Here is a 14,354-nt window from a genome sequence, read left to right on the forward strand (position 1 = left end):
AACGGGAGCCTGAACTTGCTTCCTGGATATCGATCGTGGTGATGAGGAATAGTGTCTCGGACAATTCGCCCCATGGCGGCTGGCCCAGGGGCAGCTGCGGTGGTGCGATGGGGTGTGAGCCGGTATTCCCTCAGGAACGTGTAAATGGCTTTCTCCAGGGGTGCTTCCTCTGCGTGGGCAATCCGAATCACCTTATTGAGGGTCCTCATGAAGAGCTCCGCCTCTCCGTTGGCTTGGGGCCATCTGGGGGTGATTTTCTTGTGCTGGATTCCCCACTCTTGGAGATAATCCGCGAATTCTTGGCTTTGGAACGGTGGTCCGTTGTCGGTCTTGACCAGTCCGAAGATGCCATGGGTGGCGATGAGTTTCTCAAATTTGGCTGTCACTTCTTTGGCTGTGAGCGATGGTATCACTTCCACCTCAGGATACTTCGTCAGGTCATCAATGACGACAAGCATGTACCGTCCATCGGGGAGATGCCCAAAATCAGCACTCACTTGTTCCCAGGGCCTGTCGGGGTTCTCCTCGGTGATGACCGGGGGAGGTGGTTCGGGGGGGCCTGCTGCTTGGCACCAGCGACACTCCTTGACTCTCTGTTCGACTCTCATGTCTAGTTCCGGGAACCACACTTTGGCCCTGAGTCTGCTCTTCGTTTTCACCACTCCCTGGTGGCCTCGATGGGCTAATTCGATCACTTGTTGAGTCAAACTCGCGGGTATCACGATCCTTGGTCCTCGGAGTATACAACCTTGACTGTCCATGGATAGTTCGTCTCTCACTTTGAGGATTGTTTCAAGGGCCCGCTTGGCTTCTGGTGTTCTCTGGCTCAGCGAGGTCTGGAGTGTTCTCCAGTCGTTGTCCCTTAGGGCGGTTGTCACTAGCTGCAGGACTTCATCTTTGCGGGTTGCGTCCACGATCATGTTGATGTCCATGGGCAGCGGACGCGACCGTTCAACGATGAGCTGTACGTACTCCTCTGTCTCTTCAGCATCTTCTTTTTCTCTGGTAGTTGCCGCCCGGGGGTGCCGGGAGAGGTAGTCGGCCGGGTTGGACGCACCGGGCTTAAATTCCAGCTTGTAATCATATTCTTGGAGTTGCAGAATCCATTTTTCGATTCTCGGGGGAGGCTTGGAGACTGACCCTCGGAACAAAGGAAGTAAGGGCTTGTGATCAGTGGAAACAGTGAACGGGTGTCCATAGACGTACACATGGAAATGCCGGCAGGCCCAGTGGATTGCGATGGCCTCCCTCTCTATTTGTGAGTAGCGCTGTTCTGTTTCTGTTAGTGACCTGCTGGCGTAGGCTATGGGCATCCAGTCTTCACCGTTGGGGCTCTGTGCCAGTACCGCTCCGAGTCCATAGGGACTGGCGTCTACCGCTATGTTGGTGGCTTTGGTAGGGTCGAAGTACGACAAAGTTGTGTTGGCTGACAGGGCCGCCTTGGTGTTCTGGAACGCCAGTTCCTGCTCTTCTCCCCACTGCCACGGGGTGGTGGACTTTGTGAGTTCTCGTAGCGGTCTGGTGAGGTTGGAGAGGTCCGGGATGAACCGCCCACAGAAGTTCACCATCCCGAGGAAGCTCCTAACTTCTGAGGTGTTGTTCGGTGCGGGGGCTGTTTGCACGTCCTTCACTTTGTCGGGGTCAGGGGCTACTCCTTTGTCTGAGAAGGTGTACCCAAAGAAGCTGATTGTGTTCTGTAGGAATTGACACTTCTCTCTGTGCAGAGTGAGGCCAGATTCTTTAATCCTTTGTAGGACACTTCTTAGTCTCTTGTGGTGCTCTTCCACTGTGTCAGCATAGATCAGCAAGTCATCACTGACGTTCAGGACACCGGTGATCCCACTCAGTACTTCACGAATCGTGTTCTGGAAGACTTCTGCAGCGCTTGATATTCCAAAGTTGAGTCGCCGATAGCGCCGGAGGCCTATGTGAGTGGAGAATGTGGTGATGTACCTGGAGTCCGGGTGCAGAGGCAGCTGGTGGTATCCTGACCTCAGGTCCATTTTGGAGAACCATTTCGCTCCATTTAGCTCTCCCAGAATGTCGTCTATGGTGGGCGTTAGGTGTCTTTCTCTCCTCACCGCTGCGTTGGGCAAACGCATGTCGACGCAGATGCGGACCTGCCCTGGCTGCTTGGGTTTCCGCGCCACCACGATCGGCGACACCCATGGGGTGGGTCCACTGACCTTCTCGATTATCCCCTGTTTTTCAAGGGTCTCCAGCTCCTGTTCCACCTTCTTTCTTAGGTGAAATGCAATTCGTCGATGACGGAGGGCCACCGGCTGGATGGATTTGTCAATGTGCAACGATACTTCTTTCCCCCGGAGACAAACAATCCCTTTGAACACGTCTTCGAACTCTTCCAGAATTGTGTCTAGCTCTTCTTCTAGGACGGCCAGGGCGAAGGAAATGAGGTGGAGTTCTTCAGCTGTTTGGCCGCTAAGGAGCATCCCGCTACCTTCTTTGGTGACGTAGACGGTAGACGTTGTCTTCTCTTCTTGGTGCTGTATCTTGGTTTGGAAGCACCCTATTAACGGAATTGGCGTTTTCTGTCCGTATGCGAAGACTCTGATCTTGGCCGGTTTCAGGGTCGGCTTGTCTCGCAGTTGATTGTAGACGTTCGCCGCCATCAGCTCTATAGAAGCCCCAGTGTCAATGGTTGCTCTCACTTCTTGGTTTTGTATCTTTATCCTGCACTTGGGGAGCCGCCGCTTTTTTCTCAGTGGTTGATCTATGGCAAAGACATAGTGCACCGGATAGTCGTGAGTGTCATCGTCCATATCTTCACTCTCTGGGTCTTCCCTTATGGCGTGGGCGGCTTCAGGTTTCGGTTTCGATGATCGGCACACTGATGCGAAATGGTTCATGCGTCCGCATGAACCGCACTTCCTCCCACGTGCCGGGCAGTCTTGGGCTCTATGTGGCGCGCCCCCACAGTATCCGCACTCCTTCCTTGGCGTTTTCTGTCCGTATGCGAAGACTCTGATCTTGGCCGGTTTCAGGGTCGGCTTGTCTCGCAGTTGATTGTAGACGTTCGCCGCCATCAGCTCTATAGAAGCCCCAGTGTCAATGGTTGCTCTCACTTCTTGGTTTTGTATCTTTATCCTGCACTTGGGGAGCCGCCGCTTTTTTCTCAGTGGTTGATCTATGGCAAAGACATAGTGCACCGGATAGTCGTGAGTGTCATCGTCCATATCTTCACTCTCTGGGTCTTCCCTTATGGCGTGGGCGGCTTCAGGTTTCGGTTTCGATGATCGGCACACTGATGCGAAATGGTTCATGCGTCCGCATGAACCGCACTTCCTCCCACGTGCCGGGCAGTCTTGGGCTCTATGTGGCGCGCCCCCACAGTATCCGCACTCCTTCCGGCGTTCTGGTGTTCTTCCTCTCCCCGCCGGGCGCTGTTTCGGTCGGACCACGTTGACTTGTTCTGCCACGTGGACTTGCTCCGTTTTCACTGGTCTGTGGAGCGCTGCTTCCATATGTGACGCCCTTGCGTGGGATAACTCTTTCGAACGGCCTAGTTTTAGAATGTCGGCCAGAGGCTTGCCGTCCTCTTGGAGGATCTTCACCCGCAGGTCGGAGGAGTAACAGTTCTGGATGATCTGGCCGCGTATCTCTTCTTGTACATCCCGGAATCCGCACGTGCTCGCAAGCTCCTTTAGGCGACCATGGAAGGCATCAAGGGATTCTTCTGCTTCCTGGCGCGCTTGTCTAAAGATGAACCGCTCGTAGTCTTTACTCTGCATTGGCTCAAAGTGAGCGTTGAGCGCATTGAGGAGGGTGACATAGGTGTGAGGGGTGGCCTCCACCAAAGTCTTGTAAATCCGATAGATATCCTTTCCACCAAGGTGCAGGAGGAGCGCCCTGCGCCTTTCGCGCGCCGTACCTGCTCCCTCAAAGTAGAATTGGAGTCTCTCCACCAGCAGCGGTGCGTCCATAGGGGCGTAGCCCCACTAAGCCTGGACGCACCTGACGAGCAGCATACACAAATTGAATCATTGAATTTTATTAGCGCAGCGCTCCTTCAATCCGGGTTGCGGGACACACCCGATTGAATAGGGAGTGCGCAGGGGGTGGGGCTGGCTGGTCTGCTGAGTGACAGTCTGCAGAGCAGGCGTCAGCAGGCCAGCAGCAGTACTTGCGCATGAGGAATGTAGGGCTGCAACTAGCCCGAGCATGCGCGCTGGCAGGAAGTCCCCAGATGCTCATACGGAATAGGGGGCCAGGGGAGGAGGGGTGGTGCTCTAGCCGGCCCCGTGGTAGGAAAGGCGCCAGGGCGAGGAGTCAGTGTGCCCCCCTAACCGCCAGGATTGGTTGGTCAATCGCGCCGAAGGCCTGGCAATCCATAATTGGATGCCGCGCCGCGCGTAGGTGGCACACTGGCTCAGACTCAGCACTGCATGGCCAATCACTGTGTGACTTCAGCATGTGAAGCCATGCAGTGATTGGCCATTCTGTAATTCTGGACGTGCACGCCGTGACGTTGTCCTGGGCTGGAGTTGCACTTGCTTGCTGCCTGCTGTACTTGGAGTCGTTGCCACTCGCAGTCGCCATGTGCACACACACAGGTAGCAGGCGGCAGCAGCAGCAGACGTCCGTCCGTCCGGTCCACAGTCCGAGTCCGACACTACCTGCACTTTATTGACTCGAATGTGAGTAGAGAGACAGAGGCTCGAGGAAATCATTTGATGTGATATGACATGAGGGGGGAGGCCGCGGAGCGGCGGATGGGCCCTGCCTTAATCTTTCTTTCATTATGTCTGACCCCTGACCGTCGAAGAAGGGGAGAGGGAGTGAGTCTTAAGTAAAGTTATACCACACACTACACAGTGGGGCAGAGTCACATGGCACAGAGGGGGGTGGCCGGGTGGGTAGGAACTTCTGATTGTCCTGGCCGCCGTCGTGGCCGGTACACTTCGATAGTCCTGGCCGGTACTACTAGCCTGAGCCTCATTTCACAGGCAGGGGCAGAGGGAGACTTCTTCTTTCCGATAGGCTGGGGGGGGGCTGCTTGGACTGTGGCTAGAGATCAGATGAGGCAGAGGCAGAAGTAGGCAGGCTGCAGGCACTGTCAAAGGCAAAAACAATCACATTTCGCTATATTAAATAATTGAATTTTGCGGTGCGTGCATGTTGCTTTTAGATTTTACGTGTTGTAATCACCTGAATATTAACGCGGGACTGCAGGCTTTTACCGGGCATATTAAACTTTTAGAGCATCAAATCCTACCTGATCAAACTTCCAGCCAGCCAGTAATGTCAGCGCGGGAAACCTTGCTGTGGGCTGTCGACTAAATGCGAGTGCGACACAAAGCAAAATAAAAATCCCACAGCGAGGCAAAACGTCTGTCCTCTCTGTGAAGGGGCTTAAAAACTCTCCATCGCGTGTTTTAATGTGTACTGTACATCAGTAAAAATGAATTGAGCAACTGCTTTCGGAGGCCAACCGTCATTAGGGTTGTGAAGTCAAGTCAACTTAATATAAAATGTATTGTACAGTAAGCAAATCACTGGCACTGCAGGCGAAGGCCTGTCCAACTGTTTGGAGAGTTGTCGTGCAATCTGTGCTGGGGGGGCAGTAAATTATCAATAACCCTGCCTACAAACAATATGTCAATGCAAAAGCAGTGACTTAGCATACGAGCGTGGAGCGCCTGCGGGGCTGGGGCAGAGAGACTAGTCACTGGTTAGAGAAAAAATGAAACTGAAGGTCGGTGGGGTCGGGGAGAGCTAGTCACTCATTCGGCAGAATAATCTGTGCATGCCTAACAAAGGAAAATACTTCTTTAGTTCCAATGCAGCCTTCCCTCCAGGTAGTAGGTACGCTGTATCCTTGGAGTGAAAGGCAGCGCTACTGCTACTGCCTCGCATGTTATCACGGTGGAGAACGGAGGTACACTACTTTAACAATGCAGCCCCTGCCTGCATGTATTTTCTGAAATGTGGGTTGGTCCAAACATCAGGCGAGCAACAAGGCAGATGAGGGGCAAAACTATTTTGAAACTGGAGCGTGCCACGAGCAGTCAGCTCTATGTCCTTTGTCTGCTCAGGTTTTTTCTTGTTATGGGGGTGGGGGCTACAGGGGGTGAGAGTTTATTATGTAGAGCTACAGGGTGAAGTAGGAATGTGTTGGGGGGGAACTACGTGGCTGGTTTATATCTATGCAGGAGAGGCGTAGCCATCATGACTGCATGGTGCAGGGGTTATGGTGATAGATTACAGGATGCAAGTGTTTAGGGTGTTGGGTTTATAACATTTTGGTTAGAAGAAAGAGTTTGTAGGATACAGGTCCGTAGTGCAGAAGGGGTACACGGGTGTGAGATACAGAGGGCAGGCAGTGTGGGGATTTTTGGTGCAGGGTGAATAGGTATTGGGCTCATCAGTAGTGGGAGGAAGCAGGGCCTGATTTAGACTTTTAGAGGCCTTATGCACTTAAAAGATTTTGGTGCCCCATATATATCTAATTCAAAATATAAACAATAATAAACCTTAAAATGAAATGTTATTTTTTTCGAAATGAAGCAATACTTACAGTAAGATTGAAAGTAATGTTAATTTTTGTATACTTTCACTTTATAGGCTCAGCTGCTTCGTTTGCAGTATTGCACCATATGGTGCTTGGTAAATCCGGCAATGAAAAATGTCTGTGGTGCCCTCCCCTTCCCTTGATGCCCTAAGCACATGCTTATTTTGCTTAATGGTTAATCCAGTCCTGGGATGGGGTATGGGGAATAGAACTGCGTTGTATGTGGGGGGTGGGAGGGCATTGCCTTGGAATGTGAGGAGTGATCGTTTTCTTTCTGTTGCACCTGTTACTCGATGTCGATGCTGTTGAGACTTTTGGACTGTTTGCATTCATAATTCGTAAGATGACGCGATGTGCTCTACTGATAAAGTTAGACTACTTTGGAGCCTGCACTATCTATACCATCAGCTAATAGAAATTATAGTGAGCGTTGAATCAGACGTATAAAACGGGGCTGGTTAAAACCATGCTAGGACCAAAAAATATTTGGGCTGGCGTCCTTACCACCAAGCGTACTGTTGTATAGAGCATTGCCGGCGATGGCGTTGTCCCCACTATTAGCATCTATACAGTTCCCCACTTGGTTATATATGTTCATGCCCTCGGGCTTGGCTTTTGCAGTAATGCAGAAGATGCCTGACTCATGAAACAGAGTACATCAGATGGATGGAGTCATCTCTCACTTCATGTGTTTGAACGGATTCTACTAGAGGTCGGCCTTTTTTTTAATATCGTAAGTATTTGTAAAGCGCATGTTCTGTTCACCCGTAGGTATCTTGGCGCTGAATAACAGATGCTTTTTGTTATCCGATGGTACTCATTTTATCGACCTCAGATGGATGAAAGGCTGCGTGGACCGATGGGGATTCGAACCTGTGCCCATGCGGTTGCACACAGGCCCATGCAATGGACACATTAGTTCACTGAGCCACCAGACCTTACTAGCCAGCCACCAGACCCGGCTAATCCGTTGTCATGTTTAGACAGGAAGTGACGCTGTAGTTCACAAGCAGGGCTGTGTCTACAATGACAGTGCAGATAATAGATTGATTCAGTTCTCTACATAGGCACCTTCATTCTCAAATGTCACGAAACTATGATGAGCACTACCTTCACCAAATTAGATATTTCGATGGTAATCCAAGGTTTATCTCAGGGAAGCTGTATACAGTAAGGCAATTAATGTGGGCCTGCTGAGCAGCTAGTAAAAACGCAAGTCCTATGAAATAACGCTGCAGTTGGTATCATTGCATCCAGTGAGGTATGTAAACACCCATCCAGGAAGAATATTGCTTTCTAATCTGAGGGTGCTCGCAATTCATACTAGTATGCCAGTTCACTAGTCATGTGTGGTGCAGCACCTACTTATATTAATTCTGATATATACCTATACACACCTGCTAAAAGTTTTAGTTGTAAACCGGACTTCGATAGAAAACAGGCCTGGACACAAAAATAGAAGTGGCCTCCATTATAGAATTATTGAAACTAAAAAAAATGGCCCGTGTTTGCAAATGTGGGCATGTTTGAATACGTATAAGTGTTTTCTTCAAGGTATGGAAAATTGCATGGATTTGGGCTTACTGCAGGCACAATTTGTTTTAATATTAGGGAAATCAATAGTACAGCTGGGCCAGTAGACCCTAAAATAGGCCCATAGACAGCCAATAAAATGGCCCACACACTGACCTGTCAGAACACCCGGTCGGACATTGCCTGATTGCTCTATTGGCCAGTCTGGCCCTGCTTCACACCAATAACACAAAATAAAATAAAATATAACATATTTGAACAACTGTGACAATATGAAATAATGTTTCACACCGAATGCAAAAATATTAAAATAAATAAATTAGATGGCATTTAGGTATTTATTTTCAGCATTTCTGAATATTTTGAGAGAAGATATTGATATTTGCAAGGCCCCTGTCTCTGTTAGTTGCCCCTGCTCAGGCGCTCTTGGTGGCATATTTTCAAGCCCCTATCACCACATGAACGTCACTTTTTATGGCGTTCCTGTGGCGATAAACCCTTCCCCTCATTTACAAGGCAGAGTTAAGCCATTTAACATGACTTAACGCTGCATTGTTAATAAGGCCCCCTTTCACGCTACACTTTGAAAGGGGTGTGCAATGGGTGTGGCGTGCAAATAGGAGGCAACAATAAAATTAAGACTATATTAAGATGTACAAATTTTTTGCTGAGCATCTCTCGTTTTTTCAGCTGGATGTTAAAAATGCTTTAGAACTTCCGTTTGACGAAGGTATGTACTGTATGAATTTAGTCTTTCAATAATTATAGAGAGGACAATGCAACAGTCAAGTTTTATTGGTCTCTTTGTTTGATTCTCAAGCCACAAGCTCTCCATATAGGTATCTGCAATTTAAATGTACCACTCCCACCTACAAGCAGAGGGGAAAATTGGCTGCTCTAAAGTACCAGGAGAGGTGTTTATTAAATGGCTTATTCTGTATTAAAGGGGCTTACATTTCGGCAGACAAAAATGGGCGCCCCCTCGCTGGCTCCTCGTCAATTGTTGGTTTGAGAAATCTGCCACTCCCTATCTCCCCCTTCCTGTTTCTATAGTATTGCGCAACTTGGGTTTTGGGATAGGTACAGATACAGGCTCTGCCTATGCAGGGCAATATAGCTGGCCAATTAATGGGTGAGGCATCACTTGAGGAAGCTGCCTGGCCTACCTGTCTCTACCCACGAGGGTTTTTTTGAGAGTCCTGTTTGACTTGCTCTGCAAATATGATTATTTCGTGGGTGGCACTCAGAGACTGATAGGCCCAAGCATGGGGATTGGGAATACATGTGGCTGCACATTACAGCATTGAAGGAGGAGGCAAAATGAGTCTGAATCACCCCATGAAGGGTGAGTGGCATATGCCCATTCATGTGTTCATTATTGGGTCAGTACATTATTACGACCCTGGAGTTAATTACATTGATTTGGAAACTATTAACATGAAAGGTGCAATATAAATGCTCTGGGTCGAACAAGCATGAATTATAGTATTTAACTTTTTCAATTAATTTTAAGATGGCCGCCTTGTAATTTATTTTGACGAAGTTCATTCCCATCTGTCTTCAGTGTTTGATGTGAGAAGCAAATGGTTGATGAAATGAATTGATATTATTGGGTTTCAGGGATATGGTTTCAAAGAAAGCAAGATTAAGGCAGACAGGCATGCAACAGAGTACTCTATATGCACGAGGCATGTATAGGGGAGGAGAGGGTTCTAATATTTGAATAAATAATTTAACAGCAATGGCTACTGCATGGTAACATGTGCACCTTACCTTTTGTTACTTGCAGTTTCTAAGTTAAAATCCTAACATACAACAGCGAGCTATTAACTGTCATCTAAGAGCTGGATGCAAACTGAATTCAGCACGTGAGCATAATAGGACAGAATGTATGAAGCTCTGAGGTTATACTGAATAAGCAGCTACCTATGTTATGCCATCTATTAATGTAATAACTGCACTTTCACAATTGCTTTATTAACCTTCCTGCTTTCTCAAATTTGCTTGAAAATGCACGATTTTTCTTCTTCTTTTTCAAAATTTTCTTGGGGGGGGGTAATCCCCCCAAACCCCCCTTTTGGGGTTCGGGCTCGCTCGCTGCGCTCGCTCGCTACGGTGCTGTATGCAAATCACTTTGCGCCCCACCACTTGAAAATATCACCCACCGCCCCTGCTCTCCACCCAGTCCTTCCAACGCGGGGCCAGGGAGGCTGGAGCCCCATCAACCAAGAAGGGTTCGATGGGCGGGATGGACGCCATGATAAGGCGAGATGGCCAGCCGCCGCTTCACAGGCACGTGGGGTGAGGGTAGTGTGGATCCTCTTCTACCAGGGCCTGCGACTGAAATCCGGAAGATGACACACTGATGGGCGTCTGTTCCCGCAGCCAGAGGAGGGCACCTCGCAGGGGCAGTGACTGCACTTTCCTGGGCACGAGCGGGGGAAGGGGGGGCCCCACAGGGGCGTCCTTGGCCCTCAATGAAAGCACAGCGCGTGTACCTTGGTGTGGCCAAAAGTCAATCCCCTCTCTGCGCCGGGGCTGGAGGCTACGCGGTATTGCCACCGCTAATGCAGTGTGCCATGAGGTCGGCACGCGCCCTCGCCGAGAGGCAGAATCGGCCGCTCCGTACTCGGCCCCCACGTGAGCTGACTTCCGAGGCCGGGGACCACGTGGGCGGACGGGCGGCAGGAGCGAGGAAGGGAACCTCGCATCGCATGGGCACTTCACGCCCTCGTCGCCATTGTTGTGGCCTTCGTGTGCACTGGCGCAGCGCTGGGCCGCTGCGCAGGACAACAGGACACGGGACACGTAATTGCTCCTCCGCGTGGTCCGGACTAACTCCGAGACCACGCCTCCTTTATTTTATAGTCAGCGCGGACGCCACGTACCACGTCCGCGCTGGCGCACGTCTACGTGCGTGAACACTAGACTGCGCTGGGCAGCCTTAAACATTACAGTTCCCTAGAATATTCCAGAACTGGAAACGTGACTGAGGCCACCTAATAAACTCCCTTGCTACCTATTACAAAAACTGTAACATTTTGCGAATGCATTTTCCATTAAAACATAATGAATATCGCTCCATATATTTTTTAATTGATTGGAAAAAAATGCAGACTTCAATTCAAGCGAGGTTGGCTAAACGGCGGCGCTGATTATCGTTAGTAGCAAAGTAAAAGCACCGTGCTCCCCAGTCCAAGATGGCCGCCGTATTCGGTGGAAGCTGCCTCGGGCAGTGTCAGCGCTGCTGCAGATGAACTCCGACGTGTACGTCGCTTGTTTGAAATTGGAAGCGGTGATGGCGGTGTCCTCGTCTGCCACTGGTGGCTGGTTTCTGCCGCTTTCTCTCGGGGTGTCGCTCCTGAAGTGCCTGCTCATCCCTACTTAGTAAGGTTCTGCAAAGGGGTTGATGGTTTGTTCATTGTTGTGGCGAAAGTGACCACGTACATCACGTGGTGTAGGACAGAGCCTCTAGGCTGCGTGCACACGTTAGGACTCAAACAGGAAGCTCCTTGCTTTCAGAGCACTCCTTGCAAGTTAGCTTGCACTAAGAGCCACAAGACAATGCTGCAACAGGGCAGGGTGCATTAGCAGTAATTTTACGAGATTTCTCATGTCATCTAGACACCTGTGTGTCCAGTCCTGGTGTTTCATTTAACAACCATATACTATGTTGGAGTGGTAGTCCTTGTTCAATTAAATTAATTAGACTTAATTTCCAGATGATGCTGATTTGTAATAGGAAAGGTGTGGTAACAAGGGCTTTAAGTGGGATGAAAAAACTGGGGGGTCTCACGGGCGTGGCCAATGTAATTAAGGGCGTGGCTAAAAAACACGTAGGTTAATCTGTGCTTAGTATAGTGTGCCGCCTGACTTGTATTTTGCTGTTTCTGTCATTGCATCCAGATATGATACAACAAGTAGCATCATACCTACAACAAGTCAGGACTATTGGCTTTGTCAATGGTTGTTATTTGCATAGGATAAATAAGCAACAGCCATGGCTTCTATATAATGAAAAAGCTTCCTCTTAAAGCCCTGGTGACGCCACAACAATGTTGCTGCTCCTGAGTTTCAACAAGCATTTGCAATGCAATAGGTCTCACATTTACGAGAGTTTAAGCTATTGGAATTGTAAATGGCAATGCCTTTTATTTATGTTTTAAAAATAAATCATAAAAAAGGCATTGTCATTTACAATGCCAATAGCTCAAATTTACGTAAATGCGGACCTATTGCATTGTAAATGCTTGTTTATATTGGTTAAACAATTAAAATAAAACTGTCCAACTGAGAAATGGAACAAATCTCTTGATGGTCAAAATTATTCTCTCCAAGGAAGTAGAGATTCATACTTCCCCCCTCAAGGGACCACTGCTTGCTTTATTACTAATCTTCCTGGTAGGCGGTAGATGGCCATAGTGTGAGAATTTCAATGGAGTGAGAATAGTAGTAGTCAAAGGGTGATGAAGGGGAGTCCCGCACAATCACTGTAAGAAATTACTTCCAGAGGAGGCAGTCTCTAAACAGTTTTCTATGAAGGGGGTAAAGTTACATTGCTACCACCTGCTTGCATTTCTCAGTGCCATTTGCACACTACCTAACTGCCGCACGATTCAAAGTTTTCCTGTGGAAAATAATTGACGCTGGAAGCATTTCAACGGTGCTGAGTAAAATGTTTCACTTCGACTATGTGCTAGTTTTTAACTGCAGGTTTACAGGTACCTCTACCTCACGAATAGTATGATTTTTGGGTGCTCTGCTTGTGTTAGATGAACCACTTCTTAGGGAAGTTGTAGAGCAGAAATGATGCAAGGCACGCTGAAGCTTAACTAGGTATGGTAATTACAGCAATCTAGAGACGGAGTCCAGTTAGAGAGTGCAGCCTGTACACAATAGGTCTATTCTAACTGCTGTGAAGTGAAGGGGAGCAATCACAAAGCTCAACACAATTAAGTGAAGCCTTGAAAACTGTACAAGGCACTGTTAATCAGAAATGAGTAGCAAACATGGGGAAACTGACGGAATTGCAACTAGTCATCAACATGCCTGTATGCACACCATGACGTCAGACTCCCTGCAAGACGCACAAGCTCGCTGAGTGTACAATGGAAGGATTTTTAAGAAGGTCGGGGTGCAAAATTCCTTTCAACTTTTTCAAAGCCTTATTTTTTGAAAGGCAAAAGCAGGCAGAAGACAAATCCTGAAAGGCACCTAATGGACTGTGGGGAATTCCTGTGAAATACGTGTAAAATGCCAGTCTCGCTGGATATCCAGTGATGTGGCTTGACACGAACGTAGGCGTTCCTATCAGACAGGGTCAGCCATGTGAAGAAGACATGACGGGGGGAGAAATCTGGACGCAGCGAGATGATTCAGAGACTACAGATGGCGTAAATGCAATTTTAGAAACCAGCCTCAAACTTTTTACAGCAAAACCACTCTCGTAACTGGCACAAAAGTGGCACCCTGTAGTCACACTCTTCAGAGAATCTTGGATTTTTGGAAGCTGGAGTAAGAGGAGCTGCACAGGAGGTTTATGGACTGGCTTGCAGTTCGGTTCGAGGTACACTGAATCCGAATCCTAAAGTCCTAGCACGTGCTTAGAAGCAATTGAATAGGCCGGCGTGACGTAGTAAAACATGTATTGTTCCAGTGTGAAGCTCTATTCAAGGATTGGTGATCGTGGAGCAAATGCCTCCTCCAAACAGTTGCCCATGGCCACTGTTATACGCACGTGAAAGAGGGGAGAATTCCGAAAGGAGGCTACAAGCAACCGTTAACAGGCAAGAGTTAATTCACTAACTGTAATGTGAAAATTCTGCGTAGATTGCAGAATGACAACATCAAACACTGGTAGCTTTAAAGCTCGAAATTCACCTGCTAATTTTATCTTGAAGCCCAAACAACAAATCGGCCACAAAGAAATATTGGTTAACATTGTAGCAAGCAAAGCATGGATTGGCTCTGGTGGAGGCTGAATACTTCAGCTGAATCAGTTGAAAGGAGGAAATCAAGACCAGGAAAAACAAGCGGTCTCCTTGGAGCCGACGGGGGGAGGGAAAGTGAAAGCGTGCGCTGTGTAACGCCAGCCGACGGGGACAGGAGATGTGCACGCATAAGGAGTGCTTATCTCATGTCCGCGCGTGCCACCTCCTGTCTCCCGCCGGCAGAGAAACCGGCGACTATAGGTCTCGCCAAGGGGAGTAGCGCATGCGCCGCGTCGCTAGGCGAGACCTAAGGAGAAGGGAAATCCAGAGAAAAATGATTCTCTTTAAAGGATTTCACTTCC

At 48.8% G+C, this 14,354-nt stretch overlaps 1 protein-coding gene across 1 annotated transcript in view; it reads left to right on the forward strand.

Annotated features, from left to right (window-relative positions):
- Nucleotides 1-11,240: 11,240 nt before the first annotated feature.
- ALG8 (ALG8 alpha-1,3-glucosyltransferase) overlaps nt 11,241-14,354 on the forward strand; it is a 125,009-nt gene continuing 121,895 nt past the window's right edge. The window contains exon 1 of the mRNA XM_078658496.1: nt 11,241-11,449. Within this exon, the coding sequence (XP_078514622.1) occupies nt 11,316-11,449 (134 nt within the window). The 5' untranslated portion in view covers nt 11,241-11,315. The remainder of the gene's footprint in view (nt 11,450-14,354) is intronic.

This window comes from Lissotriton helveticus, chromosome 8, assembly GCF_964261635.1.
Source record: "Lissotriton helveticus chromosome 8, aLisHel1.1, whole genome shotgun sequence".
In the NCBI taxonomy this organism is placed as follows: Eukaryota; Metazoa; Chordata; class Amphibia; order Caudata; family Salamandridae; genus Lissotriton; species Lissotriton helveticus.